At 36.8% G+C, this 26,534-nt stretch overlaps 1 protein-coding gene and 1 long non-coding RNA gene across 13 annotated transcripts in view; one reads left to right on the top strand and one right to left on the bottom strand.

Moving 5' to 3' along the window:
- UNC13C (unc-13 homolog C) overlaps positions 1–26,534 on the top strand; it is a 158,911-nt gene that overhangs the window by 125,391 nt on the left and 6,986 nt on the right. For 8 of the 10 annotated variants that reach the window (XM_038147216.1, XM_038147211.1, XM_038147212.1 and 5 more), the window contains 8 exons: positions 3,251–3,328; positions 3,687–3,716; positions 10,056–10,144; positions 12,355–12,504; positions 13,782–13,905; positions 15,742–15,798; positions 16,864–16,944; positions 19,102–19,249. In XM_038147216.1, the coding sequence (XP_038003144.1) occupies positions 3,251–3,328; positions 3,687–3,716; positions 10,056–10,144; positions 12,355–12,504; positions 13,782–13,905; positions 15,742–15,798; positions 16,864–16,944; positions 19,102–19,249 (757 nt within the window). The remainder of the gene's footprint in view (positions 1–3,250; positions 3,329–3,686; positions 3,717–10,055; positions 10,145–12,354; positions 12,505–13,781; positions 13,906–15,741; positions 15,799–16,863; positions 16,945–19,101; positions 19,250–26,534) is intronic. The other 2 variants (XM_038147215.1, XM_038147214.1) reach the window with 1 other exon arrangement.
- On the bottom strand, positions 12,511–24,520 carry LOC119705144. Of its 3 annotated transcripts, none has more exons than XR_005258157.1 (5): positions 23,962–24,520; positions 23,445–23,548; positions 22,881–22,930; positions 22,542–22,667; positions 12,511–12,790 (listed from the first exon to the last, which is right to left on the bottom strand). It is a non-coding gene; the product is annotated as an uncharacterized LOC119705144 (long non-coding RNA). The 3 variants fall into 3 exon arrangements; XR_005258158.1 differs by lacking the exon at positions 12,511–12,790 and adding an exon at positions 19,263–21,650; XR_005258156.1 differs by lacking the exon at positions 12,511–12,790 and having other exon boundaries at positions 19,263–22,667.

The raw sequence follows: 26,534 nt of genomic DNA, 5'->3' as shown, positions 1-26,534 counted from the left end.
AATTAGTTAAGAATCCTAGTTAATAATTTCAGTATTAAAGTTATAAAATTATTACAAGATGGCTACAAACGTGCAGTGGATAACAGCCTAATACTGTGGTGAACGTGGTGAATGTATCTTCATCTTGTTTTTCAGACAGAAGAAAAGGTCTTTGTTTAGGGTTTTCTCTTGGCATTGCCTTGCCTCTCTGTATCAGTTTGTGCACTGGAGAGTTTCTAAGCTCCCTGGTCCCTGTGCAGGGAGCACGTGCAGACGTTTCTGCTGCTGCTCTCTGTGCTTTGCCCCTGCAGAGGGGAGGAGAAAATTGTGCTGTTTTGTTGCCTCACTGCTTACAAGGGAGTCGCTAATGAAGAACCAGATTGCCATGGACTCAGAAATAAATGAGATATGGACAGCAAAGATGTAGTTGTGCAAATGGAAACATTTTCAGTACTTTAACAAGACCAAGAAAAATATTCTTGGGACCTGGCTTTTCAACATCATTGCGATTCAATCAAAGCTAGTTCTCTCAAGGCAGGCAGGTTTTAGCACCATGTCTGTTGTATTTGGTAGTGTTTTGTTCAGCTGTACCAATCTGCAGTTGGATCAATAACTGCAGCCCCATCCTCAGACTGTTCATCTCCAATGGTACAGCCCTCAGCCCGTCACAGATCTCCTTGTCCTTGTGTCACATCCAGGGCATCTGCCAGTGCTCTGTATAGTTAGGTGCAGTGTGATGGCCTACAGGTCACCAACATACACACAACAATACAATTTCAAAAGACATCTATTGCACCTAAATATCAAATATTGGGAGTTCCTATGAATTTAATGTTAATATTAAATAAAGCTCATGCTTTCTTGAAGACATGAGTTCTAATAAAGTATTGAATCATCAAGTCCAACTGTTTGTGTAGTCTTTTGGCCTATCCAATAGGAGATTTTAATTGTTGGACTGAAGAATTTCTGAAGTCATTCTCATATATTCTCATCTTTATTAAGGCTTTTGATGAGATTAACCTCATTATGAATTAAAGAGTGGCTTGGGTTGGAAGGGACCTTAAAGATCATCTCCTTCCACCCCCCTGCTGTGAGCAGAGACACCTTCCACTAGAGCAGGTATAAAGTATTGTATCAAATGCCTTTGATGGACATAACTTTTTTTAACAGAATTTGCCTTACATAATTTTATCTTAATAAAAGTCCATTTGATCTGGTAATTTCAGATACAATAAATGTTCATCTGCATTAAAGTTAATAGAAGAGATTAAAACTAATACTTTTTATTATTCAAATTAGAATTTGGCATTCTTTTTCAAGTTAATACTTTTAATAATTTTACTAAACACTACAACATTTGCATACAAACTGTTCAAATAAAAGCATATCAAACATGCTTTTCATAAAGGTATTTATCTAATATGAAAACAGCCTCTTATCTTCTACCTCCTGTCAGCATTTATAAACAAATGTGGGTTCTATTATTGTACCTGCCACCTACTTTTACCAGTTGTTGCATCTGTCTGATTCCTCTAAACTGCTGCACAGACTATTCTGAAGGGTAGGAGATAATGAAATACAAGGAGAATGTTTTTAACTAATGTTCTTTACCTGACAACAATAGCAAAGTTTTCATTGAGCCAAGGTAGGCTTAGGCTCTGAAAGAGCCACCTCAGCCAGCCTCAAAGGAAACTTTGAAACTGCTTTTGTGTGAAGTGTTTCTCTTGTAACTTCAGTGTACTGCCAAAGGCATTTGCATTTGTTTAGAACAAAAGGAACAAGATGTTATATTCAGCTACTTATACCCCCATCACAAATAATAATTTTCATAATTATTGATTTGTGATATTGCAGATAATTTCCAAAATAATTAATTTGTTAGAAGTCAGGAGATAGTACAGGAAAGGAGGATACAGTCTTAGGGATTGTAATTAATAAAAGGTAGACAAATAGAAATGGAGTTTGTGGATTTTTCAAGAGATGAGTAAAGAGGTGATATTTCAACTACACAAAGCCAGCTGCATTCTGTCGGTTCATTCAAATCTGAATTCATGTTTCACTGGGAAGGAATAATCTAAGTAGTAAGAAGTTAGACCAATTTTTTTTCTTCTTCTTCAGCTGAGAAGGACTCTGACACCAAATTCCTATGAGAGTAATGTATTAATAATTAAAGCTAAATCATGTTATTGAGCCCATCATGCTTCAGCTCTACATTGGAACATGCTATTAACTGGAAAGGTACAAATGAGTATCAATCACTGTAATCATTCCATCACCACCTTGTTGTCTGAAAAAAAGTATACACACATCTTATTGAAATGCATTTCCTCAGTGTCTAAAGTAATCCAGTCACACACTAGAACACACTGGCCTTGGCCAGCCAGAGTTCTTTTGGTAAGTATTGTCTGATTGCTTCATCTGCACAATAACAAACCAGCATATAAAGTCATCTAAGTACAAAAGATTCTAGTAATAGATTCTTTCTTCTATGATTTTTGTAACTAGCTTCTTATTTTTATAAATGTTTTGCTTTTGGCCTTATATGAATACAGAAATTTCTGGTTTTTGCAGTGTTCTGCCTTTAAAAATTATCTTAAACAGCAACATTTCTAGACTGAAATAATATGATTACAGAGTTCTATTACCTAATTTATTCACCAGCTTTTCAAGTAATGCAAAAATGCATATTTCTAAAATATTATTCTGTTATTAAAAGAACTGCCTCTTTATTTATGAAATACTTAAGCATCAGCCATTAGCTGGGTTACAGTATTGTCAGAGTTTTCTGCAGAGATTGGGTCTAGCAAGCAGTGTGGCTACCCCTTTCCTGCAGCCCATCGTCACTGCCAAAGCACTTTGATCATTGTTGCCTCTGCTCTCCATGGGAAGATGATGTGCTACTTGCATTAATCCACCAGATGTAACTGTATTAGGTATGACTAGAAATTACCTGGGATAGCTCAGGATGGGAAATTCTGGGATCTGGAACCTGTCCAGCTGATTGGGAGATGGAATCCAGTTCCCTGTGGGGCAGCACTGCCCTTAGTGAGCAGTCATGGGCTGAGCAGGCAAAGAGAAGGGTCAGTTAAAGGGGAGGGAGAGGCAGCAGTGGACAGAAGTTCCTAAAAATTTCTGTTCCTGAAAAACACAGTTGTATGAGTCAAGATGGGCTTGGAAATCTTTTCCAACCTTAAAGTTTCTTTAATTCTATGAATATAAGGCTGCTGATGAATTGGTTGTGCAGAGTCTCATATTTCATCTCTCTCTGTAGGCCTGTATCTTGATGAACAACATTCAGCAATTAAGAGTCCAGCTTGAGAAAATGTTTGAGTCCATGGGAGGGAAGGAGGTGAGCCATATCTGTTTCCTGGTTCATTCAAAATTCCTTAGAGATCATTAGCACCATGTTTGCAACCTAGTCAAAGCTTTCACTTCTACTTGCAAAGAAAATCAAAATGCTTTTTAAAAGGTCTACAAGACCTATTTACTGTCCTGACAATACTGCAATGACATAACTATTTCACAGACACATGCTAATGATCTGTAATGTTTTACCAGCACTGGGTGTTTTGTGTTGCAATCTGTAGTGCCAGCTTTATTTTAATGTTTGTATTGGACTATACTTTGCTTTTTATGTATTGGTACGTTTTGTCTGTAATGTGTCATTGTCTTTGTCTAATGCCTTTGACTTGCAATCCACTGAGCAGAAGAAAGAAGGAGAGAGATTCTCTTATGAGGTTTGTGATAGTAAGCATCTTTTATTATTCCTGACCATATTTTCTAAGGCTAAAAACAGTCACATTTTCTAATTACTTCCATTGATGCATCTGTGTAATTCCCTATGATCTAAAATCAAAAAGAGCTATGCTTGGGCATTCAGTTGACACTAAACTGAAAAGTTTTACTACACAGATAGTGCAATACTCTTTCAGAGTTTTAAAAAAATCTATAAAACATTTTAAGTGCACTTTTCAGTATCTGAGGGCCTGCTTGTATTCAAGATACCATTTCACCAAGATTTGTTACTCAACAGTTCAAAACACCCTCAGCTTTACCCCCTTTTTCATTTCAGAAGATATAAAAGAGCCTGAAGTCCTGTCCATCAGTAAAAGGACACAAACAGTGCTTCAGTACCTTCCAGAATACAGTCTTTCACTGTTCTGAAACATGATGAAGAAATTAACATATATTCATAGCCATAGAAAAAATCCTGTCTACTTGTTGAGAAGCAGTGTTTAGAACATGAATATCCTACCCATATCAGTAGTTGGCTTTAAAAAATAAGTTATGCATACATCATCCTTTTTCTTCTTGATGCTGTAGCTTGATAGATTCCCAAAACTTTGATCTAATGTGGCCACACTATATGTAGAAAACTGGAAAACACAGCATTTCATATTTCCACATCCACAGTAGGACCCTGCAGAGGTGAGATGGGTCCCCTATGCCACACAAGGAACTGAAGCCTCCAGATGCACCCACAGAGTCACTGCAGGGTGTGGAGGGTCTGCTGAGCCAGGAACAGCTCCTTGAAGCTGCTACAGCAGAAATACCTTCTGCTCCAGATAACAGGAAATAAACTTCTGCAGCCTTGTCACTGCAAATTTCCTACCAAACTTTGAAAAGAGATATTCATCATCCAGAAGCGGCTGGTTTTGTTGTTCCTATTATACTCTTTTCCCTCTCTGAACATTACAAGTAATCTTGTCCTCCATGCTTTTATGTTCTGTGCAAAGTACTTTTGTATTAGGTCTTGGATTCAAACTTAATTTTTAATGTCATGACAGGTAAATGTCCATAAATCGGGATAATGACAAGGGCAGAGGAAAGCTGAGTCACACTTCATTTCTATTTCTATCAAATTATTTTCAACCAGAATATTTGCTTGAATCTGTAAAATGTCCCCTTTTCCCCAAGAAAATATTAGTTTTTCATTTGCTCCTAATACCTTATATAATAATATTTTAAAATGAGGAATTTTTCATAGCAATTTTCTTTCAAAACTTCTTATGAGTTCTCATCCTTTTTGGTTTCCTTTTGATGTTAATGAGGATGAATTATTAAGGTTGTTACAGTATCACAGCAGAATTTCCTACAAATATGGTGCGACACACAACCCACGGAGACAATTTGGATATATTTTTCTATAATCCCTTCTTTAGGTGTCTTAAGTGTATCTCTGATTCACAGCCCAAGAGAAAAGATCTTAAAAATACATTCAGACTTTTAGGGCAATTTCTTGAAGACAGCACATTCATGTTCAATCTTTTTTCACCCATATCAAGATGCAACTAAAATGTTTGTCCTCCAGTTGGAATACTTATTCCCCTCACTATTCCAAAGGCACAACTGCTAATGGCCAATTTGGCTTATTGAACTGGTACTTATAAGAAACAAAGCCAGCAATAAAATATGTAAGCAGTTTCCTTGAAGGGAAAAAACAGTTTAATATTTCACTTGTGGAGGGCATAAAAGTCAGATGATTTTCAGCAAAATAATGAGACCTATTTCAGCTGAAGCAAAACTAATTCTAAGAAAAATTAAATGCTGTTAATCTCCTCCGTGTCGCACTGTGAGCAGTATGTCTTTCAAACTGTGCAGTCAAAATAACACAATCAAGCAGCAGTCCCTCTGTTCAGAGCAGGCTTATTGCACATTGCAGGCAGTGAGCTCTATAAATAGAGAAAAAACTGGTCTCTCAGATCCCCCACCATTAAAATAAAATAGTCTGAACAAGATGAGCTTCTTTATTATCTGTCCTCCTCTGCTGCAGCAAAGCAGGAAGGGTGCTTACAAATCATATCATTGAGAACAGTCTGCCGTAAGAAAGAGTAGTAAAGTGCATCCAACCCACTGTTTGTTTGGGGTTTTTTGTAAATCAAGTCCAAAAACATGGGAACAGATCATCATCACAGAATTTTGGTTTAGCTCCTGTTTGTTTCATCCAAAAGGAATGCATATATTTACACTAAATATTTTTTCATGTCTGACAAGCTGGAAGCTGATAAAAGAGAAGGAAGAGAAGCCAATACTTTACACCAGATGACAGAACATGGCAGAAATTAGTTACAGTAATTAGGATCAAAAAAAGGTGTAAAGCAAAAGGAGGTTGTTTATGTATGACAATAATGACAATATTATATTAACTGTAGATAAATCATATTCCCACTTCAGTAAATTCAGTTCCAACTTTACATATAAAGCTTAGGAATTCCTGTAGGAATCTATATGTGGCCTTAAAGACTTTGATGGGGTGACAGAGGAGCAGACTGCAGCAGAATTGTTCTGAAGTGACCACCTTTACATCTTGTACAGAGGCCCAAGTGCTTTTCAGTGCACTCAGAGCAGTGGCAGCCAAACATTTCACATCTCACTGTCCCAAAGGTGTGAGTGGAGGAAGGGAGACGTCTGTCAGAGACAGGAAGAACCCCTAAAGTGATGGAGCTGATAAATACCTTTGCTGTACCTTTGCCAGATATACAGAGAATACGGAAAACTGTTTTCTGAACAGAAGTAACCAGGTGGTCCCATTAGGAAACTATAAGTAATTAGACCTGTGAAATTGCAGATAAATGGGATTCAGATTAGAGAGGTTCCATTTAACTCATGCAAAAGTAATTTGCATCTCTGTAGTTTCCTGCAGAAACAGCACCAAATTTGCAGTTAACAAGATTATGTCCATACTAGCACACATTAAATTACAGCAGGAAATACCTCAATCTAACACATTGAAAGCAGCCAAACTCATCAGATTTTTAACTCTTTTCCAAGGCTTGTCTGCATAAAAAATTCACAGTTTTAGACAGGCAGAATTTGGAAACCATGGTGTTCAACTACTTCTTATTTTTTCAGCTGTTTAGCAAATGTGCTGTCAGTTTTTGTGTAGCATTCAGAAAAAGTCAAAATTTTAATTATCTCTTTGATAATGCATAATCAACAGATGAGCCAACAAAATAATGAGTACATTCCCTTGTGAGTAAAACTTAATTCTGCTATTTAAGAACATGGTAAAATAACAGAAATATGAGTCTCAAAAAGCCAAGAATATTAAGAACTGATAGAAAAGTATGATTTACACATTATTAATGAAATAAGCTTGCTCCTTTAAAAAATCCAATTCTGAAACCTGAGCAACCTACCCCAATGTATGTTGAGGCTAGTCCACACATGCTGGCAACTGTAAATGGAATCCAGAATACAATTGTCCAAGGGATAAATGTGTCATCTTTTCTCTTTTGTTGCTTAACTTGGATATGGTACACTAATGACACTCATAGCTGGGATTTATTGTTGGTGTGTTGTTTTTTCTTCCCAAAATAATCAGGCTCAAGTAGAGTTTTTTCCTTTTATTTTTCTGAAATATGTTCAGGGAAGTTTGTTAGTTCTCATTCCTTCTTCACCAAACTCTATGAAGCAAATGAGACTTGAAGAAAAAAAGAGAAGTCCCCAATACCATAAATACTTCATTTTCATGTCTGTATCTCCCTCTATGACATCATCTCAGATGCTGATCAGCATTGCCTCTCACTTCCATGCTTCCATCTTACCTCTGCCATATCAGGAAAAAGAAAAGGTCATGTTCTGGCACATTTGGATGATGCCTGAGGACAACCATTAGCACGTAGAAAGCACATGATAAAAAAATGAAAAGTGCACATTTTAGTTCTGGTGAGACACCCAAATCACCGTGTTTTCTAGTACCGAGAGAGAAGCAGCATTTATAATTCTCACTGACATCTCAGTGATGCCAGCATGGCCAGGTGTGGCACACCTGCCCAGGCAGCCCGCATACCTCTTTGTGTCACACTCCTCCTTGTGCCACCTCATCGATGGGCATGAGCATGTGGACACACAGGCCTGGGGGTCCTGCCAGATGCCTCCAGCTGTGCACACACAAACTTGTTCATGCAATTTGTGAGCACAAAGCCTCTAAAATATTTAACAGTTGCATGCACCCTTCTATAATGTGCGTAATGTCCACAATCTGGCATTAGCATTCAATCCTATTTTGGCTGGACTAAGTTCAACTCCACGTGAATTTAGCAGATACATTGTGCTTTCCGGTTATCACAACACCCTCTGATAGAAAGTAACTACATTGACCTCTATAGGCCCAGTAGCAAGGTGATTCTCTACTTTGTGCATGATCTGCTAAGAAATTTTGAGTCTTCTGCTTGCCTGGTATTTTGTTTTCCTTGACATGTATCATGTTCAGTGTGAATGCTTGTATGTTCAGTGTTTGTTAAATGTTTATATTCTAGTGGTCTTAAATTTGCGGTTTGTATGTATCCCTCCAAAGGAGACAGTTTAATTCCCTAGTAAAATCCATTTCCTGGAAAAATCTTTGCCTTTGAAAGCAAAGTCTTAATTTGTTTACCAGTATAGATATTGCAGTAAAAATTAGCTTTTTAATTCCTGCTCTTAATATGAAGGAAAGCAATCACTTTAAGTGTATGACCTGTCAAAGTATATCTGCCAGGGACACTACTAAGATATACAGAAGCTGCAGAAGTTCTCTCAATGCAAAGTAATTCAAAATTAAATCAGTAAGTAGTCACAGTAAGTACTTACAATAATAAGTAAAGTATGAGCTTCTCAGATTAGAAGAGAACTACATGATACCAAGTATCTTCTAAAGGATGTGTGGTAATTCCCCCTTGCCACCTATTACAGGTTCTTGTCAAAACCTGTACTGAAAATCTCAGATTTTCTATTATTTTAACCCACATATAACCTCTAAGGAGATGAAGGATGGTCTGAGATTAAAACACAGTAGATCATTGGATCTATTTCAGTTTGTTTTGCTGTAGAATTCCTGTGTAGTCTCAAGTAAATTATCCAGTGTGCTGCGACAACTTCCCCTTTTCTCTGAAGTGTGATTAAAAGAACTGACCTGCTGTACCACAGTGTTCTGAAGCACCAGAGAAAAAATAAGCACTAAACACTAGTCATGCAGTTGAAAGATAGAAAATAGAAACAGTCCTGATTATGTATTCTAAATGTGCAGCGTCCTTTGAAATTGTCAGAAGGTCTGTACCTGACCTTGCTGCAGAACAGAGTCCACAAATTAAGGATTATCATTGGAAATCATTCCTTAACACTGTGATGTAGACAGCTGAAAGACCTGGAACATCAGCTATTAATTCACATTCAGCTGTTGATCCTGATGATCATCTATCATGTCCCAGAATGGGCTGTAATTATTTTTTCTGAGTGCTAAAGATCAGGGAGATAAAAAAATTATTCTTTTTTATTTGAAAAAGAATCCGTAGCAAATAAACAAGTTTGCTGATCAATATCAATAGGGTACCTTTTTGATTAAATATCTATGCATGTATCCTCATCCCTGTAAATGTGAAAATATATTTCTCCCCTGTATTAACTTTTTTCCTATGTTTAGAAAACCTGTATCAGAGCATCAGAATGTGCTGCTCTGTGCTTGAATTTTGTTTGCCCTAATGGCTTTTAGAAACAGCAGTACTGAAATTTGGTAGAGTCCCTTCCCACATCCTCTGTCAGTAGAATAGGCATGGATAGTCTTCAAGCCATCTTTTTCAGTGCTGGCTGTTCTAATTTTACACTGCATTATGGAAACATGAAATAATGGAAACAACTTCAAGGCAAATCACAAAACAAAATACCAACATTAGTGAAATGTACAAAAAATAATAAAAATATGAAGGTATCTGCATTACTATTAACACAACTGATTTTTCCTGCATCCTTCTCTTGGTGTGCCTTGTTGAATACCACTGGCCTGATAATGGTAGTTCTCTCCTTTGTGACTGCCAACACAGTTTCCACAATCCCACAGAAAGTCATTTTTCAGTGGTACACTTTTGATTGCTAATATAAATATTCCCTGCTCTAATCAAAGATTTTTTTTTTCATTTTTTTAATGGTAATTATATTTCAAAATTATTACTAAAGCAATTTGGTGTCACTACAGGTGTTTCCACATTTGGTTTTCTATAGTGCAGTGTATCTTTGCACATAATCCCTAATGCATTGACTGTAATGGAAACCCCAGAAACCTAGTGTATAAATAAAATATAATGTTATTTATCTCTTTGCAGCTGGATCCTGAAGCTAGTGTTGTTCTAAAAGAACTTCAGGTGAAACTTAGCAATGTATTGGATGAACTCAGTGTAACGTATGCTGCAAGGTAACAAACCCATTTTACTGCAAACCTTAGAGGAATATTCCTGCTCAAAAAATCTCTCTCGTTGATGAAGTCTGGGTGGTTATTTGGATGTCCTGAGGCATGGCTTGCTTCTGCCCTGATGGACTGGTGTGCATTTGTGTGTATGTGTGTTTAGACTCTGAAACAAATAAAAGCAACCTCGCTGTAAAGACAACTGAACATCATCTGTGGGCATGAACACGTTACAGAGGTGAGGCTGATGGCTTTTGTTCTGCTTTTTGTGAAGCAAAGTCACTGCGTTTTTTTGTCTGGTGCTATGTTAAACTTTCCTCTCTGACCATGTTTATGTTACTCCCTGAGACTGACAGCTTTTTCCAAGGGGCCTGCTTCAGCCAGGGATGTCTGCCTGTGTTTAGCCTGCTTGAAGTGGTCATTGTGAATGGCCTTCTTGGGTCATTTGCTTGCCTGTGGCTCTTCAAAAATTGTCTACTGAGCCTTACTCTCAAAACCTTTCATTAATCAGAGTGCACACTGCAGTCCTGAATGTGTATGGTGCTGTGCCAGCAGTGCTTGTGGTATAAGAAGTAGCAAGTTACTTTTACTTCAAATTAGAAAGAAATCTAAGAAAGAGAGATTAGTGCTGTAGTGGTGTTCATTAAGCAAAGTCTGTAGCTGCTTATTTAATCCATCAATGGACAGGCTGGGTGGACAGTCTGCTTTTTTCTGTCTGCATAGTTTGCTGTATTGTCTTGCTGTACTTTTGCTCCCAGGCTCTGCTTCTCGGATCATTGACAGTGCATGAATATTATTTCTTTCCAGGGCTTCTTTCTGAATGAGCCAACTAGGTTTCTGCAACAGCAAACCCAGAATAGCTCAGTATAGGGTATGCTCCAGATAGCTAGAACATTCCTCATGGGTCAGTTTACTGCTCAGGTCTGTGAGGTTAACAATGTTGGAAAGATGTCTAACGCCAAGAAAGGCAATGCATTATTTTGGTTTTTGTTGGAGGAACTGGTCCCAAGAATTTCCATGAGCAGTTTCTCTAGCTGCCTCAAGTTGATTTTATCTAGGGCTTTAAAGTGTGTAGGTAAGTGTACATCCAAGTGCATTTGGAAAAGTTTCTGATTTTTCCAGTGATTTCACGTGGAAGTTTGTGTTCTCTTTCTACAATTAGCCATGTCACTGGAACAAATGGTTGTTTCTTTTCTCTTGCAGTAAATTCTCTTTCACTTTCCTCAAGTTAATCTTTGCCATTTATCTTTTCAGCTTACCAGGCCCCATATATTTTTGGCCTCTGCTTTGCATTTCTGTTCATAAACAAATCCTAAACCATTCCGATCCATCGCAAATCAACCCATAAACCAAACTACTGTGTGTGCAGAGACTCTTCCTGCCTCTGAGCTGGTGACTGATTAACGGCTGTTCTGCTTTGTGTCAATATGTTGTCCAAAGATTATCACATCAATAGCACTTTAAGACTGTCAGACACTCAACCAGATCAGTTGGGAAACAGAACAGTTTTCAGAAAAGCTGAGCAGATACAAACTTGAGGAGGAAGGATGTGTCCACAGTCACCTTGAAGTGAAAAAGATTCCTCCCAGGAGAAAGAGTCTGAGTGCTTCAAAGCAAGGGCTTTTTTTGCAAAAGGATATTTTAAACAGTCCAAGTGTTTTAATGCTAAGTAGCTGCAAAAAAAGTAACAATCCTTCTGAAGGCACTGACTGTGTGAAATCTGGAAAAAGTCAAGTTGAGCCAAACAGGGCAGAATCAGTAGGAGTTTTGGATTTTACCTCAAGAAGAATATCAAAGCTTGGTTGCTGTTAACCATCAAGAGAAAGATTATTTATCATCACCTGTTTGTATCATCCTTTCACACCAAAAATAAAACCTTGAGAAGTTGTTCCTAGCTGGCAGTCAATCACATCTAACCTATAGATTCTGATACATCTGTTGCTTTCAGAAAATAAATATTTGGCACACCTACAAGGCCATGAAAATTGTGGCAGAATTGTAGCAAGGCAAGGAAAAGATCAAAACATGTCATGAATTATTTATATGAGTTATAATCCTCAGTAGAACTTATTTTCAGACTGTAACACCACAGTATCTTCAATTTTGAACATTGCATCAATGCAGAAAATATTTAAGTCTTGTTGAGGAGCCTGATGCAAAATCATCATTATTTTCTCTCCCAGAATTCTTTTATTCTCCTTTTTTTTCTCATCCTGTAGTTTCCAATTTGTTATTGAAGATTGTGTAAGACAAATGAGCAACGAACTGAATCAAATGAGAGGAAATGGGAATGCAGCAGCCAATAAGAACAGTGCAGCCATCGATGCTGAGATTGTGCTTCGGCCTCTCATGGATTCCCTGGACACAACGTAAGTGTGGCAGACTGGATTGCGTGGCAGGCTGGGAACTGGATGCTGCAGTCAGGCACATTTGGTTTTACTCTGAAGCACTGTTGATACCTGGAAGCACTCTATAGTATTTTTAATATTTCTAGTATTCATTGTGTGCAGAATCCCATGCCTAACATGTTTACTTACACTGAGCAATTTTTACATAAGCTACAGGCTTGTCTTCCCGTGTCTTGTCATGATTTGAGTCATTGAAAATGAGCCAGTGCACAGTCTCTCCTCCACAGGCTGTGTTATGAAGATTGTGCTGAAAAAAAAGAACAAAAGTGATTCCTACACTGAAATTGTCTGGCATTTGTTTTAGGCTTGTACCCAATGTCCCACTGCTTATTGATATGCACTTCTGTGTCACCAAAGACCAGGTTATCATCTAAACAGCAGCTTGATTTTTTTTTATTTTCATTTGGTAAAATGCTAAGTTTTGAGAGGATCCTGCAAACTCATGCTGGCTTCTGTAAGTAAGCATAACTTATGCTATCATCATCCAGCAGTGACACATTCTGAAAGGCCATGAGCAGCACAGACACATCTGTAAGCACATTGCTGTCCTTGGTGCTTGTCAAACACCAGTGGCCTTTTGCTGGAAGTGGCTGTGAGGACAAGCAGCCTGGCCCTGATCCTGTACTCGAGGTCTCCAGTCACAACTTACACACACACCCCTTTGGTTCCTTAGGAGGGTTTTCCCCAGCCAGAAACTTTCAAAGTGAAGGTGGAAAAAGTGCCCTAAAAATTTAATTTCACTGTAAGTAATAGCAAGATTGCTCAGATGTGTCAATATATAGAAATAAATGCTTCCAAACAGTAGCTGCAAATTTGCATTAGCTGTCAGCAACCAGTTCTATATCCCAGTAGAAATACAAAACAAGAGAGACAGTTGCTCTTTATTTTTAAGACATAAACAAATTACATACTAAAACTTTAATTTAGGGGCGTGGGAGTGCTAAATTGTATCATCCATCAAACTTTTAACTCATCATGATTTTGCATTTTCAATAAATATGCATCAGTGATATACTAAGAATTAAATAACATAGTGGAGATTTATATAAGTTTGTAATCTGCAAATCTTTTTGCCAAAAATATTTACTGATAATATAGCAAAATAATTTAGCTACTAAGATATTTTTATTACTAGGGAAAAGATAAACCTTAATGGCTATTAATCTGAGAATGATAGAACATCTCTGAAGCCATAAGGCTGGTTTTGGTGACTGGTTTGTGGTTTTGTTTTATTCCAGTTTAAGTGTCTCTGCGAAGATCTGTGAGAAGACAGTTCTGAAACGGGTTTTGAAAGAGCTCTGGAAGTTAGTCTTAAACAAAATAGAAAAACAAATCGTGCTTCCACCACTGACAGACCAAACCGTAAGTGTTCCAGAGCAATTCTCAGTTGATACAAAGGATTGTAATAATGTGCCTGAGCAGGAGAGCCTGGCTTGGAGGCTTTTTCATAATTGTGGTTTTTTGGTTTTTTTTTTTTGTGGGATTGGGATAACATAGCTGTTAATTCTTCTTTTATTCAATCTTGTTTAAAATTAATAGACCATCCTATGACAAGCTAATTGTGGTGTTGCCACAGTGTGCCTTTGGCAACTTTGCTGTTGCACATCCTGTGGTACCACTTAAGCTGCTAAAAAGCTGTTGGTCAGGGTCCATAAGTTAAAGGCATATCATTAACTCTAATTATAATATATTGAAGATGCATGAAAGAATATTGCTGTGCAGGCAGGAAAAGCTCTAATAGAAAATGTATAAATGGTGTAAAGATAGTAATGAAATTACCTGAACTATTAAAAATTCTAGCATCGAGCTGATCATGGCCAGGACTCCAGTCACTGAGTTTGTTCATATTTACTGTCATGACCTTGTTAACTGCGCATAATTAAAACAACCTCTCCTTCAAGAAGTTTCAAATTTACATTTCTGAGAGCTTTAATTTGCTTTTCAAACTTTTTGGCGCAAATTTTATCTGCAAATGCATAGGTAGCATCTCAGTTGGAAACTGCATTTTCCATCATGTGTTAGGAACATTTATTAGCTTTATGCAAGATCAATTTTTCATAGGAAAATTAGTTCAGAGAGGAGTTTCCTTAGTGGTACCTCCTAAATAGAGTGTTTCTGGTAGGCATTGAGAACTATTCCATTAATTTTGATACTTTTATTTATTTACTATTGAACACATAATTAAAGAAAAGTAGGATACTGTGAGAGATTTTCTAGCCCTGAATATTTCTTTCTGTTTGAGGTTGAGAGGCACAGGCATTCAGAAACAGGGTTTATTTTTTCATATATATATATATGTATATACACATATTTATCTTACCATTCTCACTACTAAAAAATAATGAAGATTTAAACTGTAGTTCTATATTACATTTTCTTCAGTTGAAGCATAGAGGAAGCAAAATTATTTCTGGAAAATGAAACTCTTTGGAACAGAAAGTCTAATGAAAAGTTATTCCAGTGTAAGTTGCATGAACCTTTTTTTATGAAATCCACATAATCAGAACTACATCTTCCTGAGCTGCCATGTAACTGCACTGGTAATTATGTTGCTTGGAGTAAGTGTGATAAAGGATGTGAGCATGGAATTACAGCAGGATTCTGTTTGTCTGAGACAAATGTGTAGGCATTGGCCTTTGGTGTCATGCCAGGATTTGGCTATTGTAAAATATTGCTTTAAATTCAGAACATTTCAATATCTTTTCTTTAAAAGATGGCTCTGGCTCACAGTACACCATTGTGCTGTGCTTTACTCAGCTGAGGATTCCCCTTACACAGGCTTTTGCAGGTTCCTCAGGGCTGCTCACTTCCCAGCATGATTGTTCATGTTAGCACAGCACCAGAGAGCTGCAGCTATGGACAAACATCTCACTGACACACACTGAGAACAATCACAGCCTTAGCTTTCAGTATTAAACACAAAATGAGACAGCAGAAAGGAGAACACAAAACCACTCTCAGCAGAAAGTGCAATATTTGTATCAGTTATAGAATACTGGAGGGAATCTTGCTGCAGGCATTCAAGCACTTGGCCTTATCAACTGGATGAAAATGTGTCTCCTGTGCAACTGAAACTTTTATTTAGCTTTGCAAAACGATGACTTTGGCCAATGTCCTAGCAGAAAATAAGATTGTGTTGACATAAAAAGCAAACATGCTGTCGTGAGTCTGTTTCCTTAATTTTCAATGTGATTACAGGGGCCCCAGATGATATTCAGTGCAGCCAAAGATCTTGGACAGCTGTCAAAACTCAAGGTAATGGAGCCAGATGAAGCTGCGACTGGCTTGCACTAACAAAGAAAAAGGAGGAAATATTAATGACTGTGAGGCCAAACCTCATGCCTCATTCTTGTTCTTATGTAGTATAATAAGATTGAATATGACAGTAACTACTCAGAGGTGAATAATTATTGTACAGTTTCATCAAAACCAAGTTATGAATGGAAGACTCTATGCTTATATGGTAAGTGATCACTACATGGGTCAAGGAGCCATCATTCCCACAGTGCACAACCAGGCCTCATGAGCATTACATGTCACAAAAAAAAGAAAAAAAAAAAAAGTATCTTTGCTTCTGTACCCAGTTCTGGAAAAGCCCTTGAGGTGAGAATATCAGCAATTTCTCTCTATCATTGCATTGAATGTGCATTGAAACATAGTGTGTACCTCTGCAGTAAAGTCTTCAGCACTTCAGTGCTGGAGTCCACTTGATGGACAGCAGAGATATTTGATACTGATGTCAGTTGCTTGCCAGTCAATTCTGCAATTAGGATTTCAGATTTGTACAGAAATGTGGTATTTGAGGCCTCCATGAATGATTGTTCAGTTTGCTACAGAAGTAAAAATATTACCTAAGTAAAACACTGACTGCTTGTTTAGACAAAGATTTAACAGGAGTGTAGTCACTCTATGTCTAACATGTTCTAATAGGAACCCCTCTTTTTTTAAAACATAGGGCATTAACAAACATCTGTTAAACTTTCAGGTTTATTAATAAAATTAATTACTTCTATATCATCTAATATAATTTTTAAGTTAAATTTTAACCTTTCCCCATCCCCCAACACAGAGAAATAATGCATCCTAGGAAAAGAAGTAATGCTCAGTATTAACCAGTGAGTATGGTTCTCTACATTTTGTGTTTTCAAGAAACAACACAATTGCTCTAGGTTATAATTTGTTGTGAAAGGATTCTGAACTAATCCCTGTTAATCATAGTCCTTGGGGGGCATTTGGTGGATGTTTGTTTGCTTTGCAAAGAACAGATATTCACAATATTGTCTCTCTTTAAAACCAACTGCACTCTGTCTTGCTCGGCAGGACCACGTGATCCGCGAGGAAGCCAAGAGCCTGACCCTGAGGCAGTGTGCAATAATGGACGTGGCCCTCGTTACTATCAAGGTACAGCTTTATGTCTTTCCTGCTCTGTGCCGGAATGCCCAGCAATCACTGATTGGTTTTTAGATAAAAGACTGGAGACTTTCATACACTCTTCATGGAGTTAGTTTCTGAAGTCAAAAGAAGTCATTAGAAACATTTATTATATTATTAATTAACATATTATTTAATTTGCTTATCAGTCTTTTTCACATTGGCTTGGATCATTAGTTGGTGTAAATAACTTAAAAACAATCAGTTTCTAGAATAGCAGCATATTTTCCTGTCTGCTGGGAAGAGACAGCACATCAGAAGGGTAAGGAGGCAGCTACTGAAGTACAAAATTGAAGATATAAGTAAGAGGAAATACTCATGATCAAGTGTTTTGCAATAAAACAGTCTCCAAGGCAAGCAAAAAGTAACAGAGAGGGCTCCCAATTGCCATTTTTTCTATTTGTAATGGAACTGGCATTTCTGTCAGAAATAAAAATAATTGAGAATTAGTAATGTTGTGGAAACAAATGGACAAATTGAAATATGCCCCGAAAGTAAACTGCGTGAAGTAATGTGAATCTAATCATTTTCTAAACACAGAAAAGCTGGGAAAAATGTAAACTCTACCCTTGCCTAAATTTCCAGTGCTTAAACTCTTACAGATGGAGAGATAGGTGTTGACCATTTTACTAAAAATGTCTAGAATTGGACGGGAAAGATTAAATAGAGAAAATCCCTTTGTTAATTCAGCATCCTTATATCTGTGTGCTAAGTTATAATATTAATTCATAACATTCATCTCCTGCAGAATCTTGAGAACTGGAAGGTGAAATGTGTGTACCAAATGCAAAGGGCATATGTGGACTGTAGGTCTGAGCTGTCCAGATAAGCTGGGATATACAGCATTTAGTGGAGATGTGTGTAACTGGAATATAGATATAGCATCTATTCCTTTGGCAACACTGCAAAAAGGCAGGGAGAGTAAATTCTGCTCACAGTCCCCAAGACTCCCTGTACAGAGTGGACCAATATTGCATCTCATCAAGAAGTCATTGTGTTCCTGAAAAACATTGTTTATTTTTACTAATTAGCCATTAATGGGAGCTTTATTGATCTTGAGACCTAGAACTGTAATGGAGGTTGCAAAATGCTTTGCAAGGTGTTTGAACAAAATGAAGGTATGTAGCACATTTGTCTTTTCATTGTGGCTAACATGTATTAATTCATCAAACACTGTCCTGTACAAAACTTTAGGAAAAATTCTTCTTTGTGGGAGGAAAAAGAGAAGAATCTGAATCTGTCCCCTAATTTTTCTGAACTCAGCTTTGGGACTGAAAACATAATATATTACATATATATATATATATAGATATGTGTGTGTGTGTGTGTGTATATATATGTATTATATATATATATATATATATATATATATATATATATATATATATATATATATATATATATATATATATATATATATATATATATATATATATATATATATATATATATATATATATATATATATATATATATATATATATATATATATATATATATATATATATATATATATATATATATATATATAAAATTAGTTCACATAGTCAGCATGGCATCAAAGTCATAAGCATATTTTTTTTTCCAAATCTAGCTGTGCCAGTAGAACCAGAAGTCCTCTTCTCACACTGCTACTCAAAAACTTCACTCTCTGGAGTATTCTCTCTCTCTGGAGTATTCTCTCTGAAATCTTTTACAAAGTTCCCTTTTCCCTAAAAAGTAATATATCCTTTATATTTTACAAGCACTGGCTTGTAAACCATGCCTTCATTTGAGAGGTGTTTGTGATGTTTTGGGGTTTTTAGATAAAGAATTAAAACTCATTCCACTCTCTGCAACCTAAAAGAATGCTTCAAATATTTTCCAGTTTTGGCAAATTAATACTTCAGATTATGAAGACCAAAATCAAAATGTTGTATATTTCTTCCCTTTATGCTTATTTTTTTACCCTTGGAAAGAAGCTTTGTACTTGAGATTATGACAGTTATCTCAAATGCTTTAATAAATGTAGACATGCTGGTTGCTACTTCCAAACATTCATTTAAGAATTTTACTTGAAGTTGTATGTCTGTAACTGAGGCCTTTTTTTTTTCCTCTGTGAACACCCATATTTGTTCTTCATTTTAGCAATACTTCCATGCTGGAGGAAGTGGGCTGAAAAAGAATTTCCTGGAGAAGAGCCCAGACCTGCAGTCCCTCAAATACGCTCTCAGCCTTTACACACAGACTACTGACGCCTTGATAAAGAAGTTTATAGCCACACAAACTTCTCAGAGTAAGTGATCAATAAGGGACACAGAAATGCATCCTATTGTATTTTGCATGTTCTAAATTACTGGTTGCAGATTACATTTTCTACCCCCTGTGGTATTTTAGAGTTTATTGACACAAATTTGCCCATGGGATGTTATTGATGTTATCCCTTCTCTAATGCTGTTGTTGGGGCTTACCAGAGGGCAGTTCCTTTAGGGGCTTGTGACTGCACAGGGAGAACAATCCCTGAGCTCTGGGTGCAAACTGAGCACCAGCGTTATTTGTAGGAGCACTACACACATCATATTCCAAGCTGAATGTTTTCTTCCTTCTGAAAACTGCAAATTACATTCAGATTTCTTCTGAATATAATGAGCATTCGTAAAAATGACCTGCCTGCCACTTCATGTCTTTGGGAAAGAATACAATTTGCTGATATAATGAATTACCCTGCTCCAGCTTACAAGAATCAGAAAATTTTAATTGGACAGTAAAGCTGGAAATCAATTGCTTTTACATTCTGAAGTACAATACGCTTCTCACAGTATAAAAAGCATGAAACATGAGTTTTGCATCTTGCCCCAAGATTATTTTTGAGGAATGATTTCCTAAGCTGTTTCTATATTAAAACTGAGACCTGTCTTAGTAACTCATATATTACAAATGCAAAAATAGCTATAAAACTCTTATATGTTGGCAGTAGAGTCCTTTTTTCCCCACTCTCAAAAAATAAAAATTAGCAATATGGATCCAGGCAGAAAATTGTTACTTACTTCTAGGTGTATTTTGCTTTTCTTAAACACATACCTTCATTGTAGCTTCAGGAGGAAAAAAATAGTTAAGTTGCAGCCATAAGTGATCTTTTATAAATCCTGAACCACAAAATGGAATTTTCTGATTTTCATCATGATTTCAGCCTGAGGTCTGTGTTCATTTCTGTGCACACATTACCATGCCTATATTTGCACACCAGTACTGTTAGAAATGTAGCCACTGGGAATGAAACTTAAGGAAAAGTGACTCAAAACTTTCATTATCCTTTAATGCCTCATTTAAAATAACCAAATCCTCATCTATTATGATTTCCAGCCTCACAGCTATAATTGTATTATTAGCTTTTAGTTAAAATTACTCTGTTTGCAAATCAGAAATCTTCTCTGGAATATAATTAGATATTTGGCCTATTTTTTTCACATTGCCAATCCATAATCAAGAGACAGTTGGATATATTTTTAAGCTCAAAGCAATGGAAAAAATATTGTAAATGTAAATAAAGTATATGTTGTCTAATAACTATGACTGTAGATAGAATTGGATGCTTGGTTTCCTGTAATGACTACACGAATCAAACAACAGTCAGGCTTTTACCCACAGGTTAAAATAGTTCCTCACTCACCATGACTAAGCTGCAGTTACTCTAAGAAACTGAAGAGCAAAAATTTGTCTGATTGGCATGAGAAGGGGGAGTTAACTCTACACACAAACAGAAAGCCTAAGGTTAGACTTCATGATCTTGGAGGTCTCTTCCAACTTCAGTGATTCTCTGATTCTGTGATAATGTCTCTGTAAAAGTGTGTTATGCTCCATGATACTTCCTGTGATCGCGCAGGATCACGTTCAGTAGGAATAACCAAGTTCTCCAACACTATGATCTGCACTATTTCTAAAGAAGGATGACTGCTTGAACCAGAGTTTTGTTTGCCAGCCTTTGTGCCTACACATTCCTACAGATCTTGGCAACATAGAAATTTTCGTAAGATAATAATAATAAAACCATCCCTAACTTTGAAAATGGTGTCTCAGGGATTCATAGTTCTTCCTGTGGTGGTTTCACCACACCACATAGTAGAAAGCACAATTCCTACTGCCTTTTTTCAAATGCGTCATGAGACTAAATTGTTATAGTCATATGCTCCAAAAGCAAATCATCGCACAACAGGAATAATGAAATTAACTTCTGTAATCTTACTCTTCTTTTCAAAGCACCACTATAGACTCTCAAGACTTTTCAAAACAGACAAGTGTTGGAATAAGTAAATGTCAATGAGGAGCATAATCTGGCAGTAACTTTTTCAGTAACTGGATTTTTTTTTAATTTCATTTTTCTCCATATAATGATTTGCCATGGCTGAAGATCTTTACCAGCTGTAATGATTCTATGCTGATGAAAATAAATTTAATGCTCACTCAGTGTTGTGAACACAAATCTGTAACCACACTATGAACATTAAGGAACAAAGAAAAATATTGTCTAATAAATAAAGATACAGACATACAGGTACCAGATTAACTTTATCAGTGACACAGCTTATTAAATACCTGCCTTTCTGCCTGGCAGAGGAGGAGGGAGAGGTTTCTCTCTGACTGTTATCCCAGATCTGCCACAAACTTCCAATGTGTTTCTTTGGAGTCCTGTGGAAACTCTGATCATTACAGATTTTAATATTGGTATTAATAGGATTGTAAGGGGGATATAATCTGTGACTGTCCCTTTGTATAAACATTTCCAGAAAATTGCTAAGCACTGGTCCTGTTTTATTCCCAACCCACCAATGTAAAACATGCAGCACAGCATTTTTTTTTTTTTTGCAAATAAATTATCAGTATTGTTTGGTAGGAAAAACTTTCATAATAATGCATAGAATGATTTATAAACTAGTAATGAAATTTAGTTCCGCCTATCTGAACTTCACATTTAATATAACCCAGAAAGGATTCAGCTGATTCTGCAGTGCCTGTTGTAAGCACATTCATCTGGATCAGTTTTCTTATTTAATCATACACAAGTGCTGGCACTGCCAAGAACCATTCCATGGAGCAGGTCACTGCTGGAGTCTCTAAAAAGGACAGGGATACAGACCTAAAGGATTTTGCAAAACCTGAAGGCAGTTTAGTGAGGAGAACTGCATTCCAAAGCCTGAGTGACCAGTACTAACACACTAGGTGGTCACAGGTGGTCACTGATACCTCTGCAAAGATCTCATAAAACACAGCCAGATAAAAATCATGTGCCATCAGTACACCATTAGCTAGCAGAGCACCTGAGGTCCAGATCTCAGATTGATTTTATTTACTCTGGACTTAATTGTCACTATATTTGTGCACTGATAACAATAATAGTAAACATTAGCTCTTGCTGTAAAAGAGTAGGTTTTTTCCTCTAAATTCAGCTACAGGATAACATTCTTGTATACGTTCAGATTATTACATGGGTTGCTTTCAAAATCTTTTGTAACCAAACCATTCTTTGTGCACAGCCCACTTGATCCAAGCATGAATCAGCTGTAAAATAGCAGCACAGTGCCAAGCCTGACCTGTTAAACCCAGCTCAGTCGCAGGAACTTGGCAGTTCAATGCTGTAGGGCTGGAACCCCATGGCTGGTTCAGATCTGAAGGCAGGCAGCAGCCAGCCCAGAATTCCAGGGAATGCTCCAAGGCTTCTGCAAAAGACAACATATTTTGTGCATTGACAAGAGCTCTAGACAAATTGGACAAATTTCAGGTCAGGCAGGACAAGATCATTTTAACTTGAGCTAAATTCAACTGCATTTTCACAATCAAGACAGAACTCTAAAAGCCAAAGGATAAACTCTCACTATACTTCTGCTGGCCCATTGCGTGAACTTTCCCACTCCATGGTACACTTGACTTACCCTTACTCTGTGCTGAGACCAGTACTGGTGAAGCTTCTCTTAAGTCCCTCCTAAAAAAAGGAGAGAGAAGCAGTCACCTTTTTAAGTTGTACCTTCCCCTATTAAACTACTTAAAGTATATCAAAATTAAATGGCTGTGGTTTCGTTTAGCAAATGCCTTGAATCTTCAGTAATTTCATAAACGATAGCCAGTGCTGTGAATATTTACATTTGTTTAGCATTAACACTAATATGTTTGAACAAATATTATTTTAATTTTAGCAAACTACAAAAAAAGACAGTCTCAAACAGAGTTTCCTGAATTAGCTCTCATTTATTGCCACTAATTTCTCCAAAGTAAACACCACTCTTGCATCTAAAATGGTTATTTATTAGACATAGGGAAATTTTTTTTTCCTACAAATTTACAGGAGCTCCAGTTCACAAATGTTGTTAGAGAATAATAAATACATAATGGCAGGATTCTGCACTATATTTTTTATCTTGACTTAAAGTAGTTTGTATCTCTTAAGCAGAAAAATCAATACTCATCTCACAACACAGAGCTCATACTGCAAATCCTACCTGGGTTTTTACAAGGCTGCAGAAAAGGCTTTACTTCAGCTGGTCTGATGCAGATTTCTTCATTCTTATGCCAGAGAATTGAAAGCTAAAAAGGGAAGATGTACCTGAAAACAAGAAAATATAATACTCATTCTCATTAGGTAAATACACTTTTCTCTAACAGTAATTCCATCCTTGTCTTCTGAAGTCACCAACACAGGGAAGGAAGTTACACAATCAAAAATGAAGACAAATTATTTTCAATTGCCAAGCCAAAATTCAGCTATGTGTCCCTTTGCAACCTGTAATTGTCCAAAGCAAAGCATAACCTCAATATTTCATAAATAAATGGAATGACATTAAAACAATAATCCGATATTAATTATACTTTAAACAAGCAGATAGATGACATCATACTACAGAAAATAAAAATTGCTTAAATTGTTTAGCAGCTCTTATAGGTGAAAAAGAAAGACCTTTTCTTCTTTTGCTTGTCAAAACCATTGTATTATTAACTGTCATATTTTGAAAGCTATACCTGTACTCTAACAGGAAATTTTAAGTCCTACAGAGCATTTCCAGTTCTCTCGTAACCCATACTTCAGACAGAATTTAACTCAAGAAATAATCCCTGCTTCATCCACTGTAGTTTCAAATTGAGGTCAGATCCATGTGTTACACAACCTTATTTCATGCAAAAAAAAAAAAAAAACCAAAAAAACAAAAAAACAAACCAGAACTGCATTACAAGCTGCAGAAATCAGCACACAATTGCAAACAACAAACAGGAAAGATAAGAAAAAACAAAGAAGAAACTTGCTGAATTACAAGTAATAAAAGTATTCCAGAATATGCTGCTAGCAAAGCAAATGCATAGAATAGTGGCAGAAACATAATTCTTTTTAAAGTTCACATAGTTAAAACCAGACCACTGGTAAAGCAAAAGGTTTTTACAAAATATTCACTTAAGAGGCTTTCACATTAGAAAATTTCTGGTTGTTCCTTAAATGAAACAGTAAAACACCTAAATTTTAAAAAGTTGTGTATCAGTTTCCTCTAAGTTTTCAAGAAAATAAACACAAGCTACAGGCGACCATCAGTTACATGATATCAATTTTAAAAAATACCTTCTCACTAGAAACAGAGCATTCAACACATACAGAAGCCTCTTGAGAGGCCTGGTGTTGTCTGGGTGAAACGCTGGTCAGAATACATGCTTATATATATTATACATTAAAAATATACCTGCACCCACAGAGGAAAAGATGAGGCCCGCTGGATCCACACCTCCCAGATTGAAGCTGGCTCATGCCCAGTTGCTTTGCCACATGGACAGAGCAGGAGCTGCGCTCTGGGGGTCCCAGTGAGCTGTGCAATTGCAGCCCTGGCTGCGTGGAACTTTCCCAGGAGAGATGAAGGGAAAGGTCTTAGCTGGGGATTCCATGCCAACACTCACACCAGGACTCCCTGCCCACACCATCCTGCTTTCATGTTATGTTCTGAGTGCCTCAGATCCCTGCCTGACACCACAATTCCAGTAGGAGGGAATGTACTTTGATAGTGTGGCTTTGCACAATTCTGGAGAGGCTTACAGATGCTGCCACATCTCCTGCCAGCCTTAATTCCATCACAAGCAATTCTTTAGACAAATTATTTACATTTGCTAATCAAATACAAACCTAAATCTTGTCAATCTTTTTATAGCAGCATGATGAATAAATGGTTCCTGAAGTCATCCTTCAAGTACTGAACTTGGCTCTCAGAATCCCCCAAAACAAATCATTATCAACCATTTGTATAGCAACTCCTTCAAGCAAAACACATGTTGCAGTTAGTGTGGTTATCATGATAAAATCAGTTTTCTCTGCTGTCTTGCTTTTCTCTAACACACATACAGAAGAGATCATCTAGCTTGCTACATCCATCTACTAACAATTCAGCTTTAAGTTACTCTTTGTGGATTAAATGAAAATGTTAGAAAATGCACTCAAGGTTTTCCTCCAAATCAATCTTAGGATCCTGTGCAAAACAACTCTATGAAGTCATCCTGATATTTTCTCTCCTAATAAATTAGCAGCTCAACACCAGACTATATGTATTTTACTGGCATCATCAGTCAAAAGATGACAGATGTCTGTCTGGATTAAAGTGCTGATTTCATAACTTGTGTAATTCCTAGAGCAGTGGAAGCTATGAAAGCTTGAATACTTACTCAACTTTTTCATTCTTATGTCCCATTTAGAAAATAAGGTCAAAGCATGGGTCCAGTATTTAAATGAGCAGCTTTATACTGAAAAAGCCAGTGAGGCAAATGGGAGAGGTTTGGCTTCCACAGGCACCAGTGCCAGGTCAGCTGATCTAGCTCCCCGTGCTCAGCCAGCTTTCTAAGTCTTGGGTAATAAAATCATGTCATACATGATTCTTGGTTTGCAGGTAGTTGTTTTTCTTCTGAACCAGATTTCTAATCCTCAGAGCAGTAAAGATGATCTTGAAACCCTGAACCCTTAGAGGCAGAGTTAAAAATAAAAAAGAGAGAAACATGTATACCTCCACAAATTTTGATACAGCCATACAAAGTTTTCTGAGTCCTGCTTATTATCTTTGGCTGCTTTGGGACAAAAATACTGCAAGTCACTACATTCTTAAATTTTATGCTAACTCATTTTCTGTGAATCCCATTTATTTCTATTGGGCTCATTTGTCATGCAAACCTAGAAATTAGTTTCCAAGGTTCTCCTCATTTGAGAACTTTTTGCTGCTACAAGATCAAGCAAGACAAAGGAATCCTTCCACAGAAATGTGCTTTTGTGCCCAATCACAGACTGAATCAGTAGGAGTCTCTTGTATTTAGCAGGATTATCCTAGAAAATGCAGATACTGTTTTGTTTTTAAAAAGCATACATGACTCTTTTTTCCATTTGCATATTTTGCTATTTTCTCAGAGTGCACAAGTTCACCTTTTCCAAAGCTGTCAACTAAGGAACAGAGATATCAACTAAGGCAATGGAATTTCTCTGTGCACATGTCATGATTATGACTGTCATGACTAAGAAATACATTACATGGACCTTGGTCCAAAATGTCTGTCTTCTGTCAAAATCCTTAGTGTTG

Source organism: Motacilla alba, chromosome 10 (genome assembly GCF_015832195.1).
Source record: "Motacilla alba alba isolate MOTALB_02 chromosome 10, Motacilla_alba_V1.0_pri, whole genome shotgun sequence".
NCBI classification, from domain to species: Eukaryota; Metazoa; Chordata; class Aves; order Passeriformes; family Motacillidae; genus Motacilla; species Motacilla alba.
Note: the sequence above shows the minus strand (reverse complement) of the source record. Positions and strands in the feature narration are given on the sequence as shown.